We start from the raw sequence: 27,502 nt of genomic DNA on the forward strand, positions 1-27,502 counted from the left end.
TACTTCTAACAACATTTAGCTTGGTCATCAAAATATCATTAAACTGACATATTTTTCTGTTTAAATTAGGGCTGTCAAAATTATCGCGTTAACGGGCGGTAATTAATTTTTTAAATTAACCACGTTACAATATTTGACGCAATTAACGCACACGCCCCGCTCAGATTAAAATGACAGATGTGTAATGTAAACTTGTTATTTGTTACCTGTTTTTTGTTGTTTGGCGCCCTCTGCTGGCGCTTGGGTCCAAATGATTTTACGGGTTTGGGGAGCGAGCATGGTGGATGACATCAACAATGGCGAGCTGCTAGTTTATTTTTTGATTGAAAATTTTACAACTTTTAATAAAACAAAAACATTAAGAGGGGTTTTAATATGAAATTTCTATAACTTGTACTAACATTTATCTTTTAAGAACTACAAGTTTTTCGATCCATGGATCGCTTTAAGAGAATGTTAATAATGTTAATGGCATCTTGTTGATTTATTGTTATAATAAACAAATACAGTACTTATGTACCGTATGTTGAATATATATATCCGTCTTGTGTCTTATCTTTTCGTTCCAACAATAATCTACAGAAAAAAATGGCATATTTTATAGATGGTGTGAAATGCGATTAATTACGATTAATTAATTTTTAAGCTGTAATTAACTCGATTAAAAATTTTAATCGTTTGACAGCCCTAGTTTAAATACATAAACTTCTACACTAGCAAATGTTGCCCTACAGCTAACTTATGAAGAGTGCATGTTTCCTAAACCTGATGTGGGTGTGCTGGGTGGGGGGCTTCCTTCCATGTTTTCTGTACATGAGCTTAAGTGGAAAAAGTTTGGCTCTCCGACCATCCCACTTGCTTCCCGCCTGAGGCAGGCAACCGATTGCGAAGGAGTGCTTGCTGCACCTCGAGTGCAGATGTGGAATTTTTTTCCCCTTTTTTTTCCCCTAAGCCCTCCAGGAGGCTGCCTAGCATTGTCAGTGCATGCCTGGAAAAAGCTGGTGCTCCAAACTGGAAGCCTTTCAAGCCCTGCCCATGTTTAGGCCACACTTCATGACTTCAGCGCAAAGTGACCAATACATTCCGCTTTTTTAGCTCCACAATGTTCACACTGTACGGAAAGGGGAGGAGAAAAATTCCATTTGGGAATCCTGGTTTTGGACTAAAAAGGCGCCGTTCATTAAGTGGAGCAGAGGCAGCGTCTCCATTTTTGGAGTCATTAGTGGGGCGGAGGGAAAAGCAAAGCTCAATACTGACATGTCACAAGATACCAAGTTAGTGTCAGAATGGAGAAAGCAACAACAGGAGAAAACAAGTCAGCTTTTCCACTTTAAACAAGGACTTGACGCATGCCAAAATGTATTATATGTATCATTATTGACAATTTTAGCTAGAACGTACGTGATTATTAGACAATTTTTAAAAACATGAATAGTATTGTATTTAGAAGTTAAATACAACTGAACTTTACTGAGTGAAAATAAGTTGAAATGTCAGCTCCAGTGAATCCACTCTTCACTGTCTTATACAAATAACGTAAGCATTTTTACGTACTAACAAAAAAAGAAAATGGAAACATTTCAACTCCATGAAATCCTTTCTTTGCCGTGATATTAAAAAAAATAAAAAATAAAACGTAAGCATTATTTTGTACTACGAAAAAACAAAAACTTGTACGCTCCATAAATTCTTTTCTTTTCCGTCAAACGGACAACGTTAGCATTATTACGTATTCCGAAGAAATGAAATGGAAAACAAGTCAGATCCACAAAGTCTTTTCTTCGCAGTTGTATCCAAAAACGCCACTATTATTACGTACTACGATGAAAAATAATTGGAAACGTGAAGGAGATGAGAGAGGAAAACAAGCCGAATATAGGGAATAAGAGATAAACAATGCCTTCTTGTCACGGAAGCCCAACTAACTGAGCAAGATTGACGCTGACAAGCCCGTGTCTGTACCACCAAGTCTCGCACTCACTTCTCCCGGACAGTCCAGAACAAATAGCAGGACGCTCTGTCCCAACACAAGGAAAATCGGAGAACACCCGATATCCAATTGATAACACGACTGAAAAATCTCCAACAGCCCCTTTGACGCTGAGGTGGCAAAATCACCAACCCTCGTTGCCCGGACAACAGCACCTCCCGAATCCTCCTGTCCAATCCACAAACAGACAATAATCCTAAACACACTCTTCTTCCTGCCCACAGCCCGCCCTGGGAGAGCCTTTAAAACACTGAATGTTAAATTAAGCATTGTTATTTTTCTCGAGAACCTTTTGTTGACTTGTGATAGGGTGACCTTGCCTCCCCGCCTGAGTCTTTCTGTTCCGCCTTGCTGTTTTGATCGCTGTTGACCCGAATAAAATTGTCAACTTGTTCCCGGTGAGCCTTATTTAAACCTTTTAAAGACCTTTTAAGACTAAGGTGATCGCGCGGAGTTTGCCCTTCTAGCCACATTGTCGGGGTCCCGCTGGCCCAGGTCGTTGGAGCTGCGCCAGCACGGGTCCGGCGCTTAAGCTAGAAGGTCAGATTCCTTCACATGCCAGCGCCATATACCTTTATTCACTGTCGTATACGAATAACGTACGCAGCATTACTAACTATGAAGAAAAAGGCTAAAACATAAAAATCCTTAAAAATATTACTTGTCAGTTGTATACGAAAAAATGTAACCATTATTACGTACTACGAAGAAACCAAACGGAAACACGTAAGCGTCACAAAATTCTTTGTTGTTATTTGTATGTCTATTGTTCTCTTCATTTTACATTCTTAAGCCAGTGCGATATATAGTCCAAGTACGGTGTATACGAACAATGCAAGCATTATTACATACTGTGGCATAAAAAAATAGAAACATCCCTTCCTACGCTGGCGACGTAACCCGATTTTCCGCCTAAATTGGAATTAACCCTTTATATGACCCTAAATACCTCCTAAATCTCAAAATAACTAGCCAAAAACATATTGTATTATACATCATATTAATAAAATAAAGTCAAAAATAAGATCGCGGCCGGCCCCAAAATGGAGGACGAGACACTGCTATGCAACAAAAAAAATAAAAAAGAAACACCTGTTGTTTAGGCCACAATTATCCGAAAAACTGTTAATATGTGATGCTAACAAATGCTTATTTAGCCTCTTGTTCTCCAGCTTACTATTACAGTGGTACCTCTACTTACGAACGTCCCTACATACAGAATTTTCATGTTAAGACATGCCTCAATGGTAAAATCTTGTGAAGAAAAATATTTCAGGAAACGAAAGACAAAAATATAGTGTGGGTGGTACTCGCAGCTCCCAGAGTTTACCGAACGTAATATACTTATAGCTGCTCTGCCATTGGCTATTGCCTTGCATTCCTGGCATCCAATTGGCTGAGAGGGACCTCTACTGTATGTGTATATTCCAGCGTCCTCTTTATTCGCGTATATTAACTTTTATTCTTTACTCTATTATTGTTTTTTTTACATTATGCACCATTCAGACTTTATGTTTATTGTGCAGTAATCTAATTGTAACATGTATTTGTTCCACGTTTTGGTGCATTTTTATGCATTATAAAAGATTTATGTGTGAACTGTGGGGGGCTTGGAACAGAGTAGGGCATTTACATGGAAAACGCGTCTCTACTTATGGAATTTCCCTGTTACAAAACTAAAAATATGTACAGTGGAACAAATTAGTATTTAGTCAACCACCAATTGTGCAAGTTCTCCTACTTGAAAAGATTAGAGAGGCATGTAATTGTCAACATGGGTAAACCTCAACCGTGAGGGACAGAATGTGGGAAAAAAAAAAAACAGAAAATCAAATTGTTTGATTTTTAAAGAATTTATTTCCAAATTACAGTGGAAAATAAGTATTTGGTCACCTACAAAAAAGCAAGATTTCTGGCTGTCAAAGAGGTCTAACTTCTTCTAACGAGGTCTAACGAGGCTCCACTCCTTACCTGTATTAATGGCACCTGTTTTAACTCATTATCGGTATAAAAGACACCTGCCCACATTCTCAGTCAGTCATACTCGAAACTCCACTATGGCCAAGACCAAAGAGCTATCGAAGGACACCAGAGACAAAATTGTAGACCTGCACCAGGCTGGGAAGACTGACTCTGCAATAGGTAAAACCCTTAGTGTAAGAAATCAACTGTGGGAGCAATTATTAGAAAATGGAAGTCATACAAGACCACTGATAATCTCCCTTGATCTGGGGCTTCATGCAAGATCTCACCCTGTGGTGTCAAAATAATAACAAAAATCATAGCAAATAATAGCAAAAATCCCAGAACCACACATGGGGACCCAGTGAATGACCTACAGAGAGCTGGGACCACAGTAACAAAGGCTACTATCAGTAACACAATGCGCCGCCAGGGACTCAAATCCTGCACTGCCAGACGTGTCCCCCTGCTGAAGAAAGTACACGTCCAGGCTCGTCTGCGGTTCGCTAGAGAGCATTTGGATGATCCAGAATAGGACGGGGAGAATGTGTTATTGTCAGATGAAACCAAAATAGAACTTTTTGGTAGAAGCACAGGTTCTCGTGTTTGGAGGAGAAAGAATACTGAATTGCATCCAAAGAACACCATACCCACTATGAAGCATAGGTGTGGAAACATCATGCTAAAGGGCTGTTTTTCTACAAACGAACCAGGACGACTGATCAGTGTAAAGGAAAGAATGAATGGGGCTCTGTATCGAGAGATTTTGAGTGAAAATCTCCTTCCATCAGGAAGAGCATTGAAGATGAGACGTGGCTTGGTCTTTCAGCATGACAACGATCCCAAACTCACAGCCATGGCAACAAAGGAGTGGCTTCGTAAGAAGCATTTCAAGGTCCTGGAGCGGCCTAGCCAATCTCCAGATCTCAACCCCATAGAAAATCTGTGGAGGGAGTTTAAAGTCCATGTTGCCCAACAACAGCCCCAAAACATCACTGCTCGAGGAGATCTGCAGAGAATAATGGGCCAAAATACCAGCAACAGCGTGTGAAAAGCTTGTGAAGAGTTACAGAAAACGTTTGGCCTCCATTATTGCCAACAAAGGGTACGTAACAAAGTATTGAGATGAACTTTTGGTATTGACCAAATACTTATTTTCCACTCTAATTTGGAAATAAATTCTTTAGAAATCAAACAATGTGATTTTCTGGTTGTTGTTTTTTTCCACATTCTGTCTCTCATGGTTGAGGTTTAACCATGTTAATTACAGGCCTCTCTAATATTTTTAAGTGGGAGAACTTATACAATTAGTGGTTGACTAAATAGTTATTAGTTAATAGTTCGAAAAATAAACATTTCAAGTCAATAAAATCCTTTTTTTCACACTGATATAGGAAAAACGTACATATGATCATGCACTCCAAAGTTAGATAAAATTAACTTTTCACTATTTTTTTGTTTTATATCAAATCTGATTTTTCCAAACTTTAAACTCACAGTTCAATACAAAAACACAAAAATCTTTTTTTATTTTTACCTTTGACAAGGGCGCGCCCCTGGTAGCCTCAGCTGGGGTGAAAGGTGGAGGTAAAAGGAGAGGTCTTTTCGTTCCGTCTCCTGCGAGGTTTGATGTCGTTCTTGTCCTGATTTTTTTTTTTTTTGCCCTCACTCCCACTTGGATACTCCTCCTCCTCTTCTTCCTCCTCCTCCCCGGGGATGCCTGGCAACGCTAGCAGAAGCACAAAACACTCCAGAAGGAAGAATTAAAGAGGAGGGCCCGTGAAAAATTGCGTTTGGGCGGAGACCTTTTTTTTTTTGTGTGAAAATGACACACGAGGTCTTCACATGACAACTTGCTACTGTGGAATCAAACGATTCCAGACGTATCACGTGGCTAGTAAAAGTCACTTTTTAAATGAGTTTATCTCTTGTTTCATTAGCTTCCAACCCTTCCACTTCAAACGGATTGGACGTCCAGAGCCGTCAGAAGCAGCCAACACAAATACAGTGTATCACAAAAGTGAGTACACCCCTTGCATTTCTGCAGATATTTAAGTACATCTTTTCATGGGACAACACTGACAAAATGACACTTTGACACAATAAAAAGTAGTCTGTGTGCAGCTTATATAATAGAGTTAATTTATTTTCCTCTCAAAATAACTCAAAATATAGCCATTAATCTCTAAACCCATGGCAACAAAAGTGAGTACACCTCATAGAAACTACAGTGCCCTCCATAATTATTGGCACCCCTGAAAAAGATTTGTTTTTTAGCTTCTAATATTTTTTTAAAAAATTCAAATAATATGGGACCTTAATGGAAAAAAGAGAAAAATCCAACCTTCAATACAAGTGCTTTCGTTCAGTGGGGAAAAAATCCCACATAAAGAAAAAATTATTTGACATCAAATAATGTGTGTCACAATTATTAGCACCCCAGGTGTTAATACTTTGTACAACCCCCTTTTGCCAACAAAACAAGGTCTGGGGACTGAGATGGCCATGGGAGGAGCTTGATTTTGTGTCTGGTGAACCATTTCTGTGTAGATTTGGCCATATGTCTTGGGTCATTGTCTTGCTGAAAGACCCAGTGACGACCCATCTTCAGCTTTCGGGCAGAGGGCAACAGATTTTGATTTAAAATGTCCTGGTATTTCAAAGCATTCATGATGCCATGCACCCTAACAAGGTTCCCAGGGCCTTTGGAAGCGAAACAGCCCCACAGCATCACTGACCCACCCCCATACTTCACAGTGGGTATGAGGTGCTTTTCAGCATGCGCATCTTTCGTGGCACGCCAGACCCACTTAGAGTGTTTGTTGTCAAAAAACTCAATCTTGGTCTCACACAAAAATACACATGGTCCACGGCTTCAACTGGGACCGTAAGCTTTGGTCAATAGAGATGAGAGAAATGTAAGTCTGAACATAATGAAAAGAATTCACTTACCGTATTGGCCCGAATATAAGACGATGTTTTTTGCATTGAAATAAGACTGAAAAAGAGGGGGTCGTCTTATATTCGCCGTCTAGACATTAGACCCATTCACGATGCCAGATGGCGCCAGGTATCATTGAAGCGATCTTCTGTCATGACAGATCTGAGCTACTCTCCCCATTCACAACGCTAGATGGCACCAGATATCATTGAAGCGATGTTCTGTCATGACAGATCTCAGCTACTCTCACGTTTAACCAGTTTGCATTATTTTATTGCAATGTTTTTCCTTATTCAGATTTGTTTCAAGACTACAGTTAGTTAGACTTCACTTTGATGGTTAATGCAGTTATTGCAATTTTGTTGTTTTATCACAATAGATTGGTTTATTTTAGAGATGATGCCGATCGATCGGGTCCAATCACGTCATTTTCAAAGTATCGGAATCGGCAAAAAAAATCGGCCACGCCTTTTTAAAATATATATATATATATATATATATATATATATATATATAAATTGTTTTCTAATTGTATTTAACGTTACAGACATAATATGTTACACTCATCCAGAGTCTTTAATTTAGGCTTAAGGTAGGTTAGCAAAAATATCCCGATAACGGCGGCAATTAATTCATTAAAAAATGTGTCATGTTAAAAGATTTAACGCTAATAATATATGCGCTTCACGACACTCTCACTCATTGTCGCACTCAATCTGTAATGACACTGTTTTACCTATATAGAGAGATTAAAGGCAGCGCTAAATGAGTAGAGTGAATTTTGGCAGCCTTTGGAGCCTTTCTTCAATTGGCTAAAACCTTGCAATCTCTCTCCCTATGATTAGAAATATCATGGGAAGCAATGTGGGGAAGCAAGGTAGCAAATGATTTAAAGTTATTTCACAAAGCAGAGAAGATATATCCATTGGTAGCACGACGCACAGTCATGGTTTGACTTCCCATCATGGTTCCACTTCCCATCATGCATTGGGGCATGGCTGCAGTATCATTTACTGAAAGCTCAACAAATACACTAGATGGCAATATTTAGTCACAATATACAAAGTCACAAGTCTTTCTATCCGTGGATCCCTTTCACAGAAAGAATGTTAATAATGTAAATGTCATCTTGAGGATTTATTGTCATAATAAACAAATACAGTACTTACAGTGGGGAGAACAAGTATTTGATACACTGCCAATGGGTTTTCCCATTGGCAGTGTATCAAATACTTGTTCTCCCCACTGTATGTACTGTATGTTGAATGTATACATTCGTCCGAGTTCTATTCATTTTTTCAAACGATCGGGAGCAAAAAAACAAGATCGAAACAACCCTAGTTTATTTACATTTCAAAAACCAGAAGCCATTCATTTACGAATGTGATTGCATTTGAGTTTACATATTTAAATGTTCGATATTAAGATTTGAATGAGGCAAAATAACATGCTTTTTCTGTCATATATATTGTTATAATCATTTGTTTCGGATGTACTGTAATTATTTTCTGTATAAAAAAATAATTTGGTGTTCAAAAAGTCTTTTTTTCAAACTTGAGTCTTGAAAAAGAGGGGGTCGTCTTATAATCAGGGCTGTCTTATATTCGGGCCAATACGGTAGATCAATTCTATCCTTACAACATATGGGAAGATGATCTAAATGAACTATATAACGGAAGTCATCTTATAATGCAAATAAGGTTGCTCAAAAGTTGGTGGGGACAATATAAGCATCCTGAAAAGTTGTTAGTGTTATGTCCCTACCGTCCCGAGGCAAACCTACGCCCTTGCTGATGACAGATGTCATTTAGTGTCATACGTGTAATAAAAGATCTGAGCTGAACATAGTGACAAAATTTGCTGGATGACACTAATTGACATCTGTCATAAGCATTCATTAATGCTCATGAGGTGTCATGTCATAATTATGATGGTCTTATGACAGTCAAATGATGCCACTGTCAAATAAACTGTTTCGGTTAATATCTTTTAGTGTAAATATCCCATAATACAGTGAGGATCGCTGTTGTTTATAGTCCGGTGCGGCTTATCTATGAACCAAACGCACCCCTAAAATGCACATCTGATTAACTGATGACTTGACACCCCCCCAACACATACACGCACTCATAGCCCTGACAGAGATACAGTTGTGGTCAAAAGTTTACATACACTTGTGAAGAACATAATGTCATGGCTCTCATGAGTTTCCAGTTATTTCTACAACTCTGATTTTTCTCTGATAGAGTGATTGGAACAGATACTTCTTTGTCACAAAAAACATTCACGAAGTTTGGTTCTTTTATGACTTTATTATGGGTGAACAGAAAAAAAGTGATCAAATCTGCTGGGTCAAAAATATACATACAGCAGCGCTAATATTTGGTAACATGTCCCTTGGCCATTTTCACTTCAATTAGGCGCTTTTGGTAGACATCCACAAGCTTCTGGCAAGCTTCTGGTTGAATCTTTGACCACTCCTCTTGACAGAATTGGTGCAGTTCAGTTAAATTTGATGGCTTTCTGACATGGACTTGTTTCTTCAGCATTGTTCACAAGTTTAAGTCAGGACTTTGGGAAGGCCATTCGGAAACCTTAATTCTAGCCTGATTTAGTCATTCCATTACCACTTTTGATGTGTGTTTGGGGTCATTGTCCTGTTGGAATACCCATCTGCGCCTAAGACCCAATCTTCGGGCTGATGACTTTAGGTTATCTTGAAGAATTTGAAGGTAATCCTCCTTCTTCAATATCCCATTTACTCTCTGTAAAGCACCAGTTCCATTTGCAGAAAAAACAGCCCCACAGCATAATACTACCACCACCGTGCTTGACGGTAGGCATGGTGTACTTGGGGTTAAAGGCCTCACCTTTTCTCCTCCAAACATATTGCTGGGCATTGTGGCCAAACAGCTCGATTTTTGTTTCGTCTGACCACAGAACTTTCCTCCAGAAGGTCTTATTTTTGTCCATGTGATCAGCAGCAAACTTCAGTCGAGCCTTAAGGTGCCGCTTTTGGAGCAAGGCTTCCGTCTTGCACGGCAGCCTCTCAGTCCATGGAGATGCAAAACACGCTTGACTGTGGACACTGACACCTGTGTTCCAGCAGCTTCTAATTCTTGGTAGATCTGCTTTTTGGTGATTCTCGGTTGAATCTTCACCCTCCTGACCAATTTTCTCTCAGCAGCAGGTGATAGCTGGCGTTTTCGTCCTGATCGTGGCAGTGACAAAACAGTGCCATGCACTTTATACTTACAAACAATTGTTTGCACTGTTGCTCTTGGGACCTGCAGCTGCTTTGAAAAGGATCTAAGTGACTTTCCTGACTTGTTCAAGTCAATGATTCGCTTTTTCAGATCCATGTTTGTATATTTTTGACCCAGGAGATTTGATCACTTTTTCTGTTAACCCATAATAAAGTCAAAAAAGAACCAAACTTCATGAATGTTTTTTGTGACAAAAAAGTATCTGTTCCAATCACTCTATCGGAGAAAAATCAGAGTTGTAGAAATAACTGGAAACTCAAGAGAGCCATGACATTATGTTCTTCACAAGTGTATGTAAACTTTTGACCACAACTGTATATTTTTTAATTAAATTGTTTTCTAATTGTATTTAACGTTACAGACAAAATGTCTTACACTCATCCAGAGTCTTTAGTTTTGGCTTAAACTAGGGCTATCATGTCGCGTTCAGTCTATAATGGCACTGTTTTACGTATACATAGAGTTAAAAGGCAACGTTAAATGAGTAGAGAGAATTTTGGCAGCCTTTGAAGCTTTTTTTTTTTTAATTGGGTAAAACCTTACAATCCCTCTCTCAACAATTAGAAATATCGTGGGAAGCAATGTGGGGAAGAAAGTTAGTAGTTGATCTTTTTCTTAACACCCTATTATATTTCCCAACGCAGAGAAGATGTATCAATTGGTACCACTACGCACAGTCATGGTCGCACTTCCCATTATGCATTTGGGCAGAAGTTAAATGGCTACAGTATCATTTACTGAAAGCTCAACAAATACACTAGATGGCAATATTTAGTCACAATATACAAGGTCACATTTATCCTTTAAGAATTACAAGTCTTTCTATCGGTGGATCCCTCTCACAGAAAGAATGTAAATAATGTAAATGCCAACTTGAGGATTTATTGTCATAATAAACAAATACAGTACTTATGTACTGTATGTTGAATGTATATATTCGTCCGAGTTTTATTCATTTTTTTGTTAATGCATTGCCAAAATGTATATGATCGGGAAAAATTATCGGGAATGATTGGAATTGAATCGGGAGCAAAAAAAAAAGCAATCGGATCGAGAAATATCGGGATCGGCAGATATTCAAACTAAAACGATCGGGATCGGATCGGGAGCAAAAAAACATGATCGGAACAACCCTAGAAATAACTGTGCAAAAAAGTTTTCTTTGCATTTCAGTCGCTTTAGAGGTTTGACCCCGAACAAAAAAAAAAAAAAAAAAAAAAATCTGGCTCCGTGGCGACCTTCACATCGGAGAGTTCCAGCAAGAAATTCTAGCCACTTTCACCCCTGCCTTTCTCCCCAATTTTCATTTTTATTTTATTCATGTGGTCTTAAAGTATCCCAAAGGAGTTTTTTGTTGTGTTTGACTTTGCATGTGGACAAAAGCAGTCGTGTTTTACCTGAAGATAAGCAGCCAACTTAGCACAATGTCACTTACAGCTACAAATCAAGTCAGAAACCTCGGCGTAATTATTGACTCAGACCTAAAATTTGATAGCCATCTAAAGTCCGTCTCTAAATCCGCTTATCACCACCTAAAAAATATAACCAGAATTAAGGGGCTTCTGACACAACAAGACATGGAAAAACTTATGCATGCATTCATTTTCAGCAGATTGGACTATTGCAACGGTATATTTACAGGTCTTGATAAAAAATCAGTCAGGAAGCTGCAGCTAGTACAGAATGCTGCAGCCAGAGTCCTCACAAATACAAGGAAGCTGGACCACATTACACCGGTTTTGAAATCGCTACACTGGCTTCCAGTGAGTCAAAGGATAGACTATAAAATACTACTGCTCGTCTACAAAACACTTAATGGCCTTGGACCAAATTACATGCTTGACTTGTTAGATTCCTATGAGACATCTAGACCTCTAAGGTCGTCTGGAACCGGTCTTCTGCATGTTCCAAGAACAAGAACCAAGCAGGGTGAGGCAGCATTTAGTTACTATGCCCTCACCTCTGGAACAAGTTACCCGAACCTCTGAAGTATGCTCAAACTGTTAGCTCTTTTAAATCAGGGCTAAAAACACTTTTGTTTAGCACTGCATATCCATAACTGTCTATATATTTCAATCTACCTGCTTTCTATTCCTCTTGTGCTTATCTCCATTGCTGATTTCAATTATTATTAGGAGTAGTAGTTTTTGTTTTATTTTTTTTGTTTTATTTGTATTTATTTATTTTTATTCTGTGATTAAGTGCGATCTTTTGTCTTGGTTTTTACGTTGTATTGATTTAAATGTGATTTATATGATCTTCATGTGATGTAAAGACCTTTGAATTGCCTCGTGTTGAATTGTGTTATATAAATAAATTTGCCTTGCCTTGCCTTGCCTTTAAGGAGGACTCCATTTTTATATTTTGTCATTCCCGAAGACGTTTTTTTCAGTTACATTTAATTTCTTTATTTAGACAGACAATGTTAAGTGGTCTTAAGGCAAATGTTGTTTTTGTATTCCTGGATCTTTAAGAGATTATCAATACATTTGTATTTATTGTGTATGTTAATGTAATATAAATTATGTTCAAATGTTGCATTTAGCCTATTAATTCATTAGGTTCATATTCGTGAGAAATGTGGCCCTGACCCCCGTTCTATATCGTCCCTACCAATGTTGTGACCAAACCTGTGCCCTTGGTCATAAGCGTTCATTAATGCCCATGACAGTGTCATATCATAATTATGACTGTCTTATGACGCCGTCGTCAAATAAAGTGTTACCTATTAACCCAGCTAAATCAACAAATAAGCCCCACTGGACTATATACCGAACCATTCAAAATGAGGGGGAAAAAAGTTGCAGTTTATAGTGTTAAAATGAAATTAATTTCATTTTTGTTCGGTAAAAATTATTACATTGAAATTTTTTTTCCCCAATATGCATTCTTTGTTACATTTTATAATTGTTTTATTTCGTTTTTGAATGTATACAATTAAAATTTCAGTAGAATAGCTCATGTTTATTTTATTTTTTCAAGCAGACTTCATAATTGTATTGACGGTGATGGGTCACATCCGTCGGCCGTTGCACAACCCCTTCGAGTAGGGTTAGGCCATCCTGCAGTCCGCTTCAGTTATTCGCAGTCGGTCACAGTCGGTCAACACATGCAGGGATCCAACGCCGGTTTTAAGGTTGAAAAAGTACGAAAGATGTACCGCATACAAACAGGAAGGATTGTCTCAGGAGGGATTTGTTCGAGGATTCAAGGTAATTATTGTATTTTTCATACCATGGATGTATTTTGAAACGTTGTGAAAAAAATCAATGGGAGAAATTAGCCGCTACAGCATTGGCATTATATTTCACAAAATTTACGTAAAATAAATGCTAACTGCCCGGTTTTTGCTCTTTTAACGAAGAATCGAGACTGTTCTACGTCCATATCTATGAAGAATTCAAGGATTTAAGCATTTTTTCGCATGAATTTTCAACGGATAAAGCTTTGTTTAGATATGGCAGCCGCTAATTTGCTTACTGACAAACATCATAGTTCGCAATATTCACGTAAAATGCTAACTGCACGTTTTATTATTATTTTTGCTTCTAACCAAGAATCGAGACTGCTTTAGGTCCATATCTATAAAGAATTCAGGGATTTAAGCATTTATTCACAGGAATTTTCAAAGGAAAAAGCTCGTTTACCTATGGCGTCTGCTAATTTGCTTACAGACTAGCATCATAGTTCGCAATATTTACGTAAAATAACTGCTAAATGCCAGGTTTTTTGCTTTTAACCAAGAATCAAGGCTGTTTTATGTCCATATCTGTAAAGAATTCAGGGATTTAAGCATTTATTCACAAGAATTTTCAACGGAAAAAGCTGTTTGCATATGGCGTCCGCCAATTTGCTTACCGACTAGCATCATAGTTCACAATATTTATGTAAAATAACTGCGAACTGCCAGGTTTTTCTGCTTTTAACCAAGAATCAAGGCTGTTTTACGTCCATATCTGTAAAGAATTCAGGGATTTAAGCATTTATTCACAAGAATTTTAAACGGAAAAAGCTGTTTACATATGGCGTCTGCCAATTTGCTTACTGACTAGCATCATAGTTCGCAATATTTACGTAAAATAACTGCAAACAGCTCGTTTTTTTTTTTTTTTTTTTTTTTTTGCTTTTAACCAAGTATCGAGACTGTTTTACGTTCATATCTATAAAGAATTAGAGATTTAAGCATTTAGTCACAAGAATTTTCAATGGAAAAAGCTGTTTTTGGTTCCATTCCGTCAGCTCTGACTGAGATGGGCTCCGATGAATCGGTCCCGCACCCCGTCAATACATTATGAAGTCTGATTCAGGCATTTCAATCAGGCCCATCATAATTTCAGAATTTATCACCCTGTAAATTTGTTGCATTAATTTACTTTAAAATGGTACATTAAAATGTGTCATTATTAATATTGTTTAAAAAAAATGGGAGATTTAACCCAAAACCTTCAAATTGACATCTATAGCATCCAAAATGTCTTTTAAAAAGTTTTGTTCCATGAAAAAAAAAAAAAAACTATTCAGTCCAACATGCGCTATTGTGTTCTTTTGTAGCTAATGCTAAGCTCAACAATAACAATCAGACGTTTCACATCACATAAAAAATGACTCCACAATTCATAAAAGAAGCAAGGTTTAATTTACACTTTTACTAAATGTACATTTCTTTTTTAAAAAGTATCCTTATACACAATAAATACAATACAAAATTAATCTGTAATACTATACTTCAAATTCTCTTGCGCTCTTTTTTTGTACATTATTATTGTTCCTTTTATTCCTCGCTGCCGCCCGCTTGTGCTGCGTTTCAGGTGGACTTTTGCCTGCCAGGTTTACATTGGAAAAACAAAACAAAACAAAAACATGGAGAGGAAAGGATGAAGTTGACTGTTCAAGAATGAATGGGTGTGCTTGGCCTGCCCCCTGCTGGCTGAGATAATTTACTGGTTTGTGAGTGGAGTTTAATGAGATTAAAATGTGAAAACGCCATTTACCAATCCCAGTTGAAGAAGGATATTATGGACTCCTTAGTCTACATTGACGAGGATAGGCGTCCAATCTATTTTGATTGGTAGGGGCTAGCAATCAAATTCCCCATAAATGGCAGTGAAACATGATTAACTGTTAGCCCTTCCAGTTTAAGGGAGCAGTACACCAAAAATAGACCCCCCCCCACCCCCCCCAACTCGAGTGACGGTTTGGCTAAATAGCTAGCTAATTTTGTTACGCAATTGGACAGTTTGGGTTCTTATCTTCAATGTTTAGCTTAAGACAAAAATAATTAGATAAAAATAGTCAAAATTGTTTTTGTTCACAAATTTAGCAAGTTTGCTTGCTAATTTTACTTATAAAAAATGACAGGCGTTACTTCCACCACTAAACCAAAAATGTTTTTTTTGTTTTTGTTTTTAGGCGTACCTCAAATTGACAATTTAGCCAGCTAGCTAATTTTGAAAGTTTAGGTTCTTAACTTCGAAGTTCAGTAACCTTTGCAAAATTTTGCTAGCTATTTTTGCTATATATTTTTAGGTTATAAGATGTTTAAAAAGATGTTATTTTTAAATTTTGGTTTTAGGCCTACTTCAAATTGACAATTTAGCTAGCTAGCTAGCTACCTAATTTGGAAAATGTAGGTTCTTATCTTCAAAGTTCAGTGCCTTTGCAAATTTAGCTAGGTATTTTTGCTACATATTTTGAGTTTTTTTTTTTTTTTTTTCCCCCCCAGGTTTAAGGGTGTACACACAAAAATGATTATTATTTTTTTAAATTTTGTTTTTAGGCCTACTTCGAATGGACAATTTAGCTAGCTAGCTAGTTATTTTTTAAAGTTTAGGTTCTTAACTTCGAAGTTCAGTGCCTTTGCAAATTTTGCTATTTTTGCTATAATTTTGGGTTATTTCAAGTTAAAGGGTGTAATACACAAAAATGATTTTTTTTCAAATTTTGTTTTTAGGCCTACTTCGAATTGACAATTTAGCTAGCTGGCTAGTTATTTTTTCAAGTTTAGGTTCTTAACTTCGAAGTTCAGTGCCTTCGCAAATTTTGCTAGCTACTTTTGCTACATATTTTGGGGTTATTTAGATAGTTAGAGGGTGTAATACCCAAATAATAAGATTTTTATTTTGTTTTTAGGCCTACTTCAAATTGACAATTTAACTAGCTAGCTAGCTAAATTGAAAGTTTAGGTTCTTATCTTCAAAGTTTACTACCTTTGCAAATTTTGATTTTTTGCTATATATTTTGACATTATTTTAAGTTATTATTTTAAGTTAAAGGGAGTACTACACAAAAAATAAGATTTCAAATTTTGTTTTTAGGCCTCCTTCAAATTGACAAATTAGCTAGCTAGCCAATTTTGACTATATTGGTTCTTAGCTTCGATGTTAAATTAAAAAAAAAAAAAAAAAAAAACTATTTTCTTTCCATTTTGGTTTTACTTCAAGATGAAATTCTGACACTTTAGATTTTTATCTTCAATGTTCTGTAGCTTTTATACAAAAAAATAAGAAGCCGTAAAAGTTTTTGTTCACTAATTTTGCTCGGTAATTTTACCACAAATTTGAGTTTCCATTGTTATCTTCAATATTCTGTAACTTTACATTGAAAAATACACTAAACTTTTTTTTTTTTGCGGGAAAAAAAAAAAAAAGCTTTTAAAATGTATTAATGTTTCATCTTTAGCGTTGGAATTAAGTGCTTCAGTTTTCTTGAACCAAGTAAAATTGACTGATTGATCTTTTAATATATTTTGGTAGTTATGCAATAAGTGGAATTTCCAATATATTATTTACCTCTTTGAAAGAATATTCCATAAAATATTCTATATTTTAAAAAATTACGTTTTTTTTTTTTTTTTTAAACTTTGTTTAATTCACTGTTGTGCTAAACTTCATAAATTAAATTTCAGTGTGCTTTTTCCCCCTGCTGAATACATTGCCGAGGTATCGGTTTGGGATTTGTTATCGGCAAACCCTCAAGATTAGGTGACTCGGATTCAAGTGCAAAAACATGTGATTGGGACATCCCTAAATAAAAATGTTTGAGTTGTTTCTATCGACCAAATATCCGAGGCGCAGTTATTGTTAGTTGAAATATGAAAACAAAATTCCCCATAATTTAACACAGAAGCAAGCATTTTAGGGGGGTTAACCAATTACATTTAATTTTGGTTACCATGGTAACCACAATGTATTAAACTGTAAAACATTGTATTGCTAAGATCTTTAGAACCATGCCTATGGTTCTCTGGGATTTTTATGAATTGAAATGATTTTCATTGTTCATTTTCTGTTTTTGATGTAGTGCCCCCTTAAACAAATTGAACGTCTATTGCCGCCAATGGCAGCCAGTGAGTTTAACATTTGGACATTCAAATGTTAGGAGAAGTTCAAAGTTGACCTGTTAAGTTTAGGGTTGATCCGGTGAAACGCGGATTTTTGTGATATTTTGTTCGGTAGTGTGCTGTGCGAGTATGAAAATATGTGCCTTGGCTCAGTAATGGTTACGAAACACTGCTTTAGGAAGACCAAAATGGAATGTGCAGGGGGCGGAGTTTATGGGGGGAGGGGGGGCAGTGTCATGTGACAACAGAAGGAGAAGACGACAAAAACACGACAGCAGACAAAACTTGGCAGAGTCGTCGTTCCTCTCTCGCTATTCCCTCGGGCGCCCCCCTCCCCCTGTAAGTCCGGGGGGCCGGGGGGGCCGTTATCTACTCTGAGTCTGCGGAACCAGGCTGCCATTGTGGCCCCGGCCACTGACCTGAGCGTGCTGGGCCAGCGAGGAAGCGGCGGACGATGCGGAGGAAGACGACGAGGGCGGCGGCGCCGAGGGTCTCGGTCGCGTCCGGCCGTTGCCGCCCTTGTGCTGGTGCCCACGGGGCGCGGGCTCCTGCTGTAGGTTGAGGATGCTGTCGATGGCGCATTGCAAATGCTGGTTGAGGGAGTCGTCGGGGGGGCTGCCGCTAGAGAAGCTGGCGTTGTCCATGTCGGGCGAGTCCGACTTGCAGCGCTTGGCGGGGAGCGAGGCGAAGTCCGGCGAAGGGGGCCCCGGCGCGTGCTGGTCCATGCGAAAAGTCCCCGCTTGCCGCTGTTTTGTTTTCCCACCGGTCCTCTTGTATTTGGGGAAGTCGCCCTGCTCCGAGCAATCGTCCCCGCTCCCCTTCGACCCCTTGACGGCGTGTTTGAACACCTCGTCAACGGGGTCCCGGCTCAGTTTTTCTACCTTCACGCTGGCTATGACCGTCCTCTCGTGCACTGGGGCCGGGTAGGGCGCCGAGTCGTCGTCCCCGCCGCCCCCGGGGACGCCCGGCCTGACCCGGGGGCTGACGTTTTCGCGGTAAGTCTTTCGGAGAGGGAGGCGGCAGGTGGTCTGCGAGGGGGCGGTGTTGGCGGGGGCCGGTACATGGTGCTCCAGAGTGCCGTTCATTTGTGTGGAGGGCGAGGACTGCGTGGGTGCCGGTACGGGTGACTGGGTTTGAGAGCCCTCGACGGGTGTGGGGGCGGGGGAGGGTTGGGATTTGTTCGGCTGAGATGTGTGTACGGGGTCTAAAGCCGTGTTGTGGACCACCTTACCAAAACCCGTTTGGTCCTGCTTGATTTTAAGCTTCAGGCCGATCCTCCTCCGCGCCTCGTAGGTCTTGATGGGCGGCTTGCTGACCCTCTGCGGAAGCTCGTCATCATCATCGTCGTCCATTTTTGAGTTTGAGGAGGAGAACAATGATGAGGCTGTGTGTACGCGTGTGAAAACGGGGTTTGTGTTGACCGCTTCAGCTCCCCCTGGAGGAGGGGCGCAGCTACTGGACCACGACACCGATGCCCCGCCGCCGCCCTGTTTTATCACCAGTTTTGTTGGGAAGGAGGCGGTAGGCGGAGGGGTGACGGGAGGGGCGGCGACAGGAGTCGGAGACGGGGTGCGAGCGGGAGGGGGCTTTGGTGGGACGTGCGACGGAACCGCCGGAACGGGAGGCGCGGGTTCCGGCGGTGGTGGTGGAGCCGTGGCGGGGGCTGGGGCGACGCTGATACTGGCGGTGAGCTGAGGCAGAGGAGACTTCTGATGGGAAGAAGCCAAACTCTCCAGTTGACGAGCGTTGGCGACAAATTCCTCTGCAATCAGACACAGTGCACGTTAGGGGGGAAAAAACTTTTTAAAATGTATTTTATTTTTCAGTAGTAACTAATTGGTTGCCATTGCTAGAAGTCCAATCCATTTTGACTAGGGCTGGTAGCATTCAGTAGTTTAAGGATGTACCGTAATTTTTGCAATATAAGGCGCGCCTGATTATAAGCCGCTACCCACCAAATTTGGCACGAAAATGGCATTTGTTCATAGATCAGCCGCACTGGACTGTAAGCCGCAGCTGTCCTCATTGTATTATGGGATGCAGCACTTCTTTTGACAGCGGCATCATACAACTGTCATAAGACCAAATGAACCACCACCATAAAGCTTTACAGCCAATTGGTTCATTGCTTCAAGAAGCTTCATTTGGTCATAACTACTCCCTCGGGGTAGACAGCCCACCTCTGCTGCCACCTGCTGTTAGCACTGTTGTCTTCCAACATTCCTCTTAGCATGCACTGCAGCGCTACAGATGTACATAATCAAAATTCATGTTCTGTGCTAATTATTTCTTCAGTTACTGTTCCAGTTGTTTCATTATTTGCGAGTTATGGTATTTGGTAACACTTTATTTGACAGTGGAGCTATCAGACTCTCATTAGACAATCATAATTATGACATAACACTGTCATGAGCATTTATGAAGGCTTATAACAGATGTGATTTAGTGTTAACCGGCATATTATCTCACTTTTGCATGGATGTAAAAGATCCAAGCTGGACATAAATGGTGTTAGCGACATAATTTGCTGGATGACACTTAATAACATAAGCATTCAGTAACGCCTATGATAGAGTCATGTCATTATTATTACCGTCTTATGATAATGTTATGAAACCGCTGTCAAATAAAGTGTTACCTATTAACACAAATAAATCAACAAATAGGCCGCACTGGACTATAAGCCGCAGGATTCAAAATAAAGGAAAAAAGTAGCGTCTTATAGTCCGAAAATTACGGTATACACATCGTTCCTCTAAGCCCAATTTATTTTATTTCTTCATGTTTTCTTTCTCAGGTTTTATTAATTTACTGCGAAACTATTGTTGCCTGTAGTTTCTAAGTTTGCCAGAAAGAGGGTGTGCTTACCATGTCTGCGGGCTGATGATACGTTTAGTGAGTGAGCCAAAAGGTCGGAGTTCATTTGAACCCGTTTTTCTACAGCTCCCCTACATACTATGTTGTTACTACTTAACACACAACTAGCGATAGCCTTTGTAAAAATATGATCATGCTAAATAAACGTTGCAGCCAGACCTGTTTCTTTCATATTTCATTGTATGTCACTATTAGATTTTTTTTTTTGTTTGGTATATTTTTAAACAGGGATCCTATTGTTAAAAAAATGTCAAAGCAGTGAAAAACTGATCACTTTTGGATCAATTTTAGGTATCTGTCAAACCTAACTCATAAAAAAATTAGGACTGTCAAATGATTTTAAATGAGTTAATCACAGCTTAAAAATTAATTAATCGTAATTAATCGCAATTCAAACCATCTATAAAATATGCCAGATTTTTCTGTAAATTATTGTTGGAATGGAAATATAAGACAAAAGATGGATGTATACATTCAACATACTGTACATAAGTACTGTATTTGTTTATCATAACAATAAATCAACAAGATGGCATTAACATTAACGTTCTGTTAAAGCGATCCATGGATAGAAAGATTTGTAGTTCATAAAAGATAAATGTTAGTACAAGTTATAGAAATTTTATATTAAAACTAGGGGTGTCAAACGATTAAAATTTTTTAATCGAGTTAATTACAGCTTAAAAATTAATTAACCGTAATTAATCGCAATTCAAACAATCTATAAAATATGCCAGATTTTTCTGTAAATTATTGTTGGAATGGAAAGAGAAGACACAAGATGGATATATACATTCAACATACAGTACATAAGTACTGTATTTCTTTATTATAACAATAAATCAAAAAGACTGAATTACCATTATTAACATTCTGTTAAAGCGATCCATGGATAGAAAGACTTGTAGTTCTTAAAAGACATTCAGTCATTCATTTTCCATGCCGCTTATTCCTCACGAGGGTCGCGGAGGTGCTGGAGCCTATCCCAGCTAACTTCGGGCAGTAGGCAGGGGACACCCTGAACTGGTTGCCAGCCAATCGCAGGGCACAAGGAGACATACAACCATTCACGCACACACTCATACCTACGGACAATTTAGAGTGTTCAATCAGCCTACCATGCACGTTTTTTTGGGATGTGGGAGGAAACCGGAGTTCCCGGAGGAAACCCACGCAGGCACGGGGAGAACATGCAAACTCCACACAGGAAGGCCGAAGCCCGGGATTGAACCCTTGATCTCAGAACTGTGAGGCAGACGTGCTAACCACTCAGCCACCGTGCCGCCTCTTAAAAGACAAGATATAGAAATTTTATATCAAAACCCCTCTTCATGTTTTCATTTTAATAAAATTTGTAAAATTTTCAATCAAAAAAAAAAACTAGTAGCCCGCCATTGTTGATGTCAATAATTACTTACACAATGCTCATGGGTGCTGAAGCCTATAAAATCAGTCGCACCCAAGCGCCAGCAGAGGACGGCAAAACTCCGAAAAACACATCAAGTACACCTTTCACTGTGCTCTCATTTTAATCTGTTTGAGCGGGGCATTTGTACGTTAATTGCGTCAAATATTTTAACGGGATTAATTTAAAAAATTAATTACCGCTCGTTAACGCGATAATTTTGACAGCCCTAATAATAATGTGTTAATAACTTCACTCATAAGTCGCTCCAGAGTTTAAGTCGCACCCCCAGCCAAACTATGGGAAAAAAACTGCGACTTATAGTCCGAAAAATACGGTACATTGGCTTGGAATGCTTTAAGATCGCAACCGATACCCTCCGAGCAGGATAAATTCGACTTCCCGCCTTCCTCGAATGCAGCGTGTGAACGAGTGACCGAAGCACTCCTCTTTATTTGGGCCGTATTACGGCATCTAAAACATAATGTTTTCGTTTTAATAAAATTTGTAAAATTTTCAATCAAAAAATAAACTTGTAGCTCGCCATTGTTGATGTCAACCCATAAAATCAGTCGCACCAAAGCGCCCGCAGAGGGAGACAAAAAACACAGGTAACAAGTGGACATGACACTGCTGTCATTTTAATCTGTTTGAGCAGGGCATGTGCGTTAATTGCGTTAAATTAAAAATAAGTTTATTTTTTTGATTGAAAATTTTACAAATTTTATTAAAATGAAAACATTAAGAGGGGTTTTAATTAGGGCTGTCAAAATTATCGCGTTAACGCGCGGTAATTAATCTTTTTAATTAATCACGTTAAAATATTTGACGCAATTAACGCACATGTCCCGCTCAGACAGTATTCTGCCTTTTGGTAAGTTTTACAACAAGGCTTTTTGTGCTAACAGTGAACTCTTGTGGTCGCTTTGCGACATGGTTTATTGTTGTCTTGCCAGTTCAATATGGCTGCAGGACGTCTTGGGCTGACGCCTACGTTGTAATGTTGTGCTTATATGATCCTTGGACAAGATTTGTCCGTAAGTATGGTTGTTGTAAATAATGCACATATTATGTTAGTAAGCGAAATGTTATATTTTTTTGTATGAGACACTTTTTGTTTATGTTTTGTGAACCTGTATAGCGTGCTAAGCTAACGTTGTTGCTAATGCAATGCTTGTGTACTTTTTTTTGGTAGTTTTACGACGGTCTAAAGAGGACAATGGTTTGAGGCCATTTTATAAATAAATCAGATGTAAAAGAAGTCTGATTATTATGGCATCGTTCACTAGCTGTCTAGCTTTGGAAAAAGTAGACGCTTCGGAGTGAGGACAGCATAGACAGATTTAAATGACAGTAGAGTGAAATGCCCACCACAGTCCTTATATACCGTATGTTGAATGTATATATCCATCTCGTGTCTTATCTTTCCATTCCAACAATTTATTTTACAGAATATATATATAATTTACAGAAAAATATGGCATATTTTATAAATGGTTTGAATTGCGATTAATTGCGATTAATTACGATTAATTAATTTTTAAGCTGTAATTAACTCGATTAAAAATTTTAATCGTTTGACAGCCCTAGTTTTAATATAAATTTTCAATAACTTATACCAACATTTATCTTTTAAGAACTACAAGTCTTTCTATCCATGGATCGCTTTAACAGAATGTTAATAATGTTAATGCCATCTTGTTGATTAATTGTTACAATAAACAAATACAGTCCTTATGTACCGTAAGTTGAATGTATATATCCATCTTGTGTCTTTCCATTCCAACAATAATTTACAGAAAAATATGGCATATTTTAGATGGTCTGAATTGCGATTAATTGCAATTAATTAAGATTAATTAATTTTTAACCTGTAATTAACTCAATTAAAAATTTTAATCATTTGACAGCCCTAATTAAAACCCTTCTTAATGTTTTCGTTTGAATACAATTTGTAAAATTTTCAATCAAAAAATAAACTTGTAGCTCGCCATTGTTGATGTCAACCCATAAAATCAGTCGCACCAAAGCGCCAGCAGAGGGAGACAAAAAACACAAGTAACAAGTGGACATGACACTGCTGTCATTTTAATCTGTTTGAGCGGGGCATGTGCGTTAATTGCGTCAAATATTTTAACGTGATTAATTAAAAAAATTAATTAACGCCCGTTAACGCGATAATTTTGACAGTCCTAAAAAAATGTGTTCCCCGCTGTTTTTTTTTTTGTTTGTTTCCATAAAAGTATTAAAAAAAAAAAAAAAAAGAAGCCTATCGTTACATTTTACTGCTTACCATTTGTCAACCTACGTTAGGGCTGGGCGATGTGGCCATATGTACTTTTCACTCGATGACGATAAATGCGCCCAAGCTGACTTATATAATTTGTAGGGGTGTAACAGTACACCAAAATCTCGGTTCGGTACGTACCTCGGTTTTGAGGTCACGGTTCGGTTCATTTTCAGTACAGAAAGAAAACAAAATGCAAAATATAAATGTGCTAGTTGTTTATTACACACCTTTGTGGTTTCAGCAATAGGAACATTAGACTATACAAAGCTAAAATTCTGCTCAAAAAGTAGCGGGTATTTAAAGATAATCCAACAACAATTTGCCTTTCAGACCCCGCGTATTGGTCAGCTTTCTTTCTGAAAGAAAAAAAAAAGAAGTCCTGTGCTAAAGAGAAAAGGAATCCCAATGACAGAGATTTTAACATGTATTTTACAAATGAATTGCCTCAATGAATCATTTTTTTCCCTTATAAACTGTTTTCAAAAGCTTTATTGGTGGATTTTCTCAAGTTAAAGTGCCACACAGAAATTAATAAATTCAATTGTGTAAGCAGGATCTGTGTATTATTATTATTATTTAATTACAGGTGTTTTAGCTCATTTTAATTTATTTTATTTAAATGGGCTATTATTTATTTTATTATGTGTTTATATTTTAGAAATGTGATGTAGTATTCATTTATATTGTATATTTTGGGCTGTCAAACGATTAAAATTGTTAATCGAGTTAATTACAGCTTAAAAATTAATTAATCGTAATTAATCGCAATTCAAACCATCTATAAAATATGCCATATTTTTCTGTAAATTATTGTTGGAATGGAAAGAATGAAATGGAAACGTTAGCCACGCACGGTCGATGCGTGGCTAACGTGTCTTACATACAGGCTTTATTGAATCTGTAAAAACACAGCGCTGTAGAGTGATGAGGGTGTAAAATGAAAACATAATAAAGCTAACTGTCAGTTTTAGCTCAGTAGTCATTGCTGAATAAAACAAGTAGGACAGGTCCCTAATGTGCACCAATAAAGCAGGTATCATAGAAATATTTTGAACACTGCAAAAACTAAAAATCCTATCAGCACTTAAAGTTTAGACTAACTTAAAACTTAACTAGAACTTAAAAATAGCTCGACACAAATGGAAATTCAATTGAAACACGTGGGAAAAACAAGTAGCTTTCAATTGATGTGTGTTATCAAGCGTAATTACATTTTTAGGTAAGAAATATGTTTAAAAAAATAAAATAAAATCTAGAAGTTTTTTTGAGTGAAAGCAGTGAATTCTCTTTTCTAGTCACATCTGAGATGCAATTGTTGGCTGTTTTCAACAATGTACATCGAAAATAAAGACATTGATTGACTGAAAATGGTTCAATATTGGATTAAATGTCTTTTTTTCTCATGTATATTTATAATTGCTCTTTACCTAAAAAAAATGTTTTATACGATTACTCAATTAATCGATAGAATTTTCAGTCGATTACTCGATTACTAAAATATTCGATAGCTGCAGCTTTTAAAATGTTCTAACGCCGCCATCGTCTGTCATTTCACATCTAGTTCTACATATATGTGATATCTACCATAGCCGTATGAGGCCATATGTTTGTAGCAACTAGCAACTGGGCGTTGTTTGTACGGCTGTCGGCCGAAGTCAGGTATTATTGTTTTTTTTATCTAGCGGCATGAATTGAAAATGACATTTACTCTCTGTCCGTTCCTCATTGCGTCCCGAAGAACGCGCTGTGTTTTAGTTCCGCTTTACCTGGTATAATTCAAAAATCGGAATTTGGATATTTGTGAATCGGTCTCGAATCGTCCACGGCCGAATCGTGAATAATCTAAGAATCGGAAATTTCGCACGCCTCGACTACGTACATCATCAGAATTGCTTTTATTGGCTTTAGAGGTACGACTGAATGTTGCACCACCTTACCTGGTCTCTCCTTGGCCAAAATCCTGTCCTGACTTAACGCGAGCTTTTCCTCCTGGATGAACATGCGATCGATCATCACCATCTCTGCCGAGGGGCCAAGTCTCTGCTGCGGTTCAAACATCGAGTCAGTGTGGAACTCAGTCCAAGAGATACAAAGGGTTGATTTCTACGGACTCACCTTTGATTCGGAAAAGAGGAGGTATCGATATTTATCAAGCATGGCTTGCGTTCTCTTCAGCAGCTGGCAGGAGACGCTCTCAAATTCGTCATCCACTGTGTAAGACGGAGTTTTCAAAAGATAAATCCTCATTTCAGTCCAGGTTTGCTTTCCTTTCTTACCTTTCTGATAATCTTGAGACGAGTTGGCAGTTCCCTGGTAGAGATGGTAAGGCAGTAATCGGTGCAACGTGTCCTCAAACGAGTAGAAAGGAGCGCTGTAGTTGGGGTGGAGAACCGAGCCTTGATGTTTCCTCAGCTGCTCCAGGAACCTGCAGAGTGGATGAAATCAAAGTTACTCCAGACACAAAGGAGAGAAGAATGTGCAACAGTGATAATTGTACGAGTGTGACACAAACCTGGCTTCTTTACTGGGCTCTGCACTGAAAGGCATCTTCACTGTTGTCTAATGTGAGACAAAAGTATATTAACTACTTCAATCAAACATTTACACAGTTCACGACAGTAAAATGTAAAAATGTTAACCACAAGTGTACAAAAATAACTTGTGCACGTGAATGCATTTGAATCAACCGTTAAAGTTGTTAAAATGGCTCCCGTGATTCCATAATTTTCCTTCTATTTACTTTCGACGTGAACGTTTTAAAACTGTTTCATCAATTAAAGATAGATTCAAGTCAAGATTTTGCCGATTTTGTTTTTTTTCTTTTTTTTTTTTTTTTTAAGATAAAAGGTAATTAGGTTCGCTACATCAGACCCATCTAAAGAAATCTACTGCTTTAAGATGGCGCCTGTTTACTAGCGCGGGAAAGTGTCAATTCGCATCTAGCTCTTGCTATATGATCTAACACGGCCGTCGTCTGTCATTTCACATCTAGTTCTAGATATATGTGATATCTACCATAGCCGTATGTTGCCGTATGTTTGTAGCAACTAGCAACTGGGCGCTGTTTGTAGCGGCTGACGACCACAGTCAGGTATTGTTTTTTTTAATTTTTTTTAATCTAGCGGCATGAGTTGAACATGATATTTACTCTCGGTCCCTTCCTCATTGCGTCCTGAAGACCGCGCTGACTGTGTTTTATTTCCGCTTTACCTGGTATAATTCAATAATCGGAATTTGGATATTTGTGAACCGTTCTCAAATCTTCCACGGCCGAATCGCGAATAATCTAAGAATCGGAAATTTCGCGCACCTCTATTGCTCACTACGCCAAAGTTAATCCTTTGCTAATGCGACGAGTGACATTTGGTGTTGGATGATCACTCAGCATAGACCTTTAAAGGCCAATGCTACATTGCATGTTATCTCTTGCCA

At 38.3% G+C, this 27,502-nt stretch overlaps 2 protein-coding genes across 3 annotated transcripts in view; both read right to left on the reverse strand.

Annotated features, from left to right (window-relative positions):
- The window catches only part of LOC130918052 (EH domain-containing protein 2-like), a 30,762-nt gene extending 25,135 nt beyond the window's left edge, over nucleotides 1-5,627 (reverse strand). The window contains exon 1 of the mRNA XM_057839921.1: nucleotides 5,490-5,627. The gene's annotated coding sequence lies outside the window, so the exon portion shown is untranslated. The remainder of the gene's footprint in view (nucleotides 1-5,489) is intronic.
- Nucleotides 5,628-14,459: 8,832 nt separating this feature from the next.
- The window catches only part of LOC130917415 (BRD4-interacting chromatin-remodeling complex-associated protein-like), a 59,492-nt gene continuing 46,449 nt past the window's right edge, over nucleotides 14,460-27,502 (reverse strand). The window contains exons 11-15 of one of the 2 annotated variants that reach the window (XM_057838798.1): nucleotides 26,583-26,629; nucleotides 26,347-26,495; nucleotides 26,186-26,280; nucleotides 26,008-26,113; nucleotides 14,460-19,260 (exon numbers count right to left, since the gene is read on the reverse strand). In XM_057838798.1, coding sequence (XP_057694781.1) covers nucleotides 17,864-19,260; nucleotides 26,008-26,113; nucleotides 26,186-26,280; nucleotides 26,347-26,495; nucleotides 26,583-26,629 — 1,794 coding nt within the window. In that variant the 3' untranslated portion in view covers nucleotides 14,460-17,863. The remainder of the gene's footprint in view (nucleotides 19,261-26,007; nucleotides 26,114-26,185; nucleotides 26,281-26,346; nucleotides 26,496-26,582; nucleotides 26,630-27,502) is intronic. The other variant, XM_057838799.1, reaches the window with a different exon arrangement.

Source organism: Corythoichthys intestinalis, chromosome 6, assembly GCF_030265065.1.
Source record: "Corythoichthys intestinalis isolate RoL2023-P3 chromosome 6, ASM3026506v1, whole genome shotgun sequence".
In the NCBI taxonomy this organism is placed as follows: Eukaryota; Metazoa; Chordata; class Actinopteri; order Syngnathiformes; family Syngnathidae; genus Corythoichthys; species Corythoichthys intestinalis.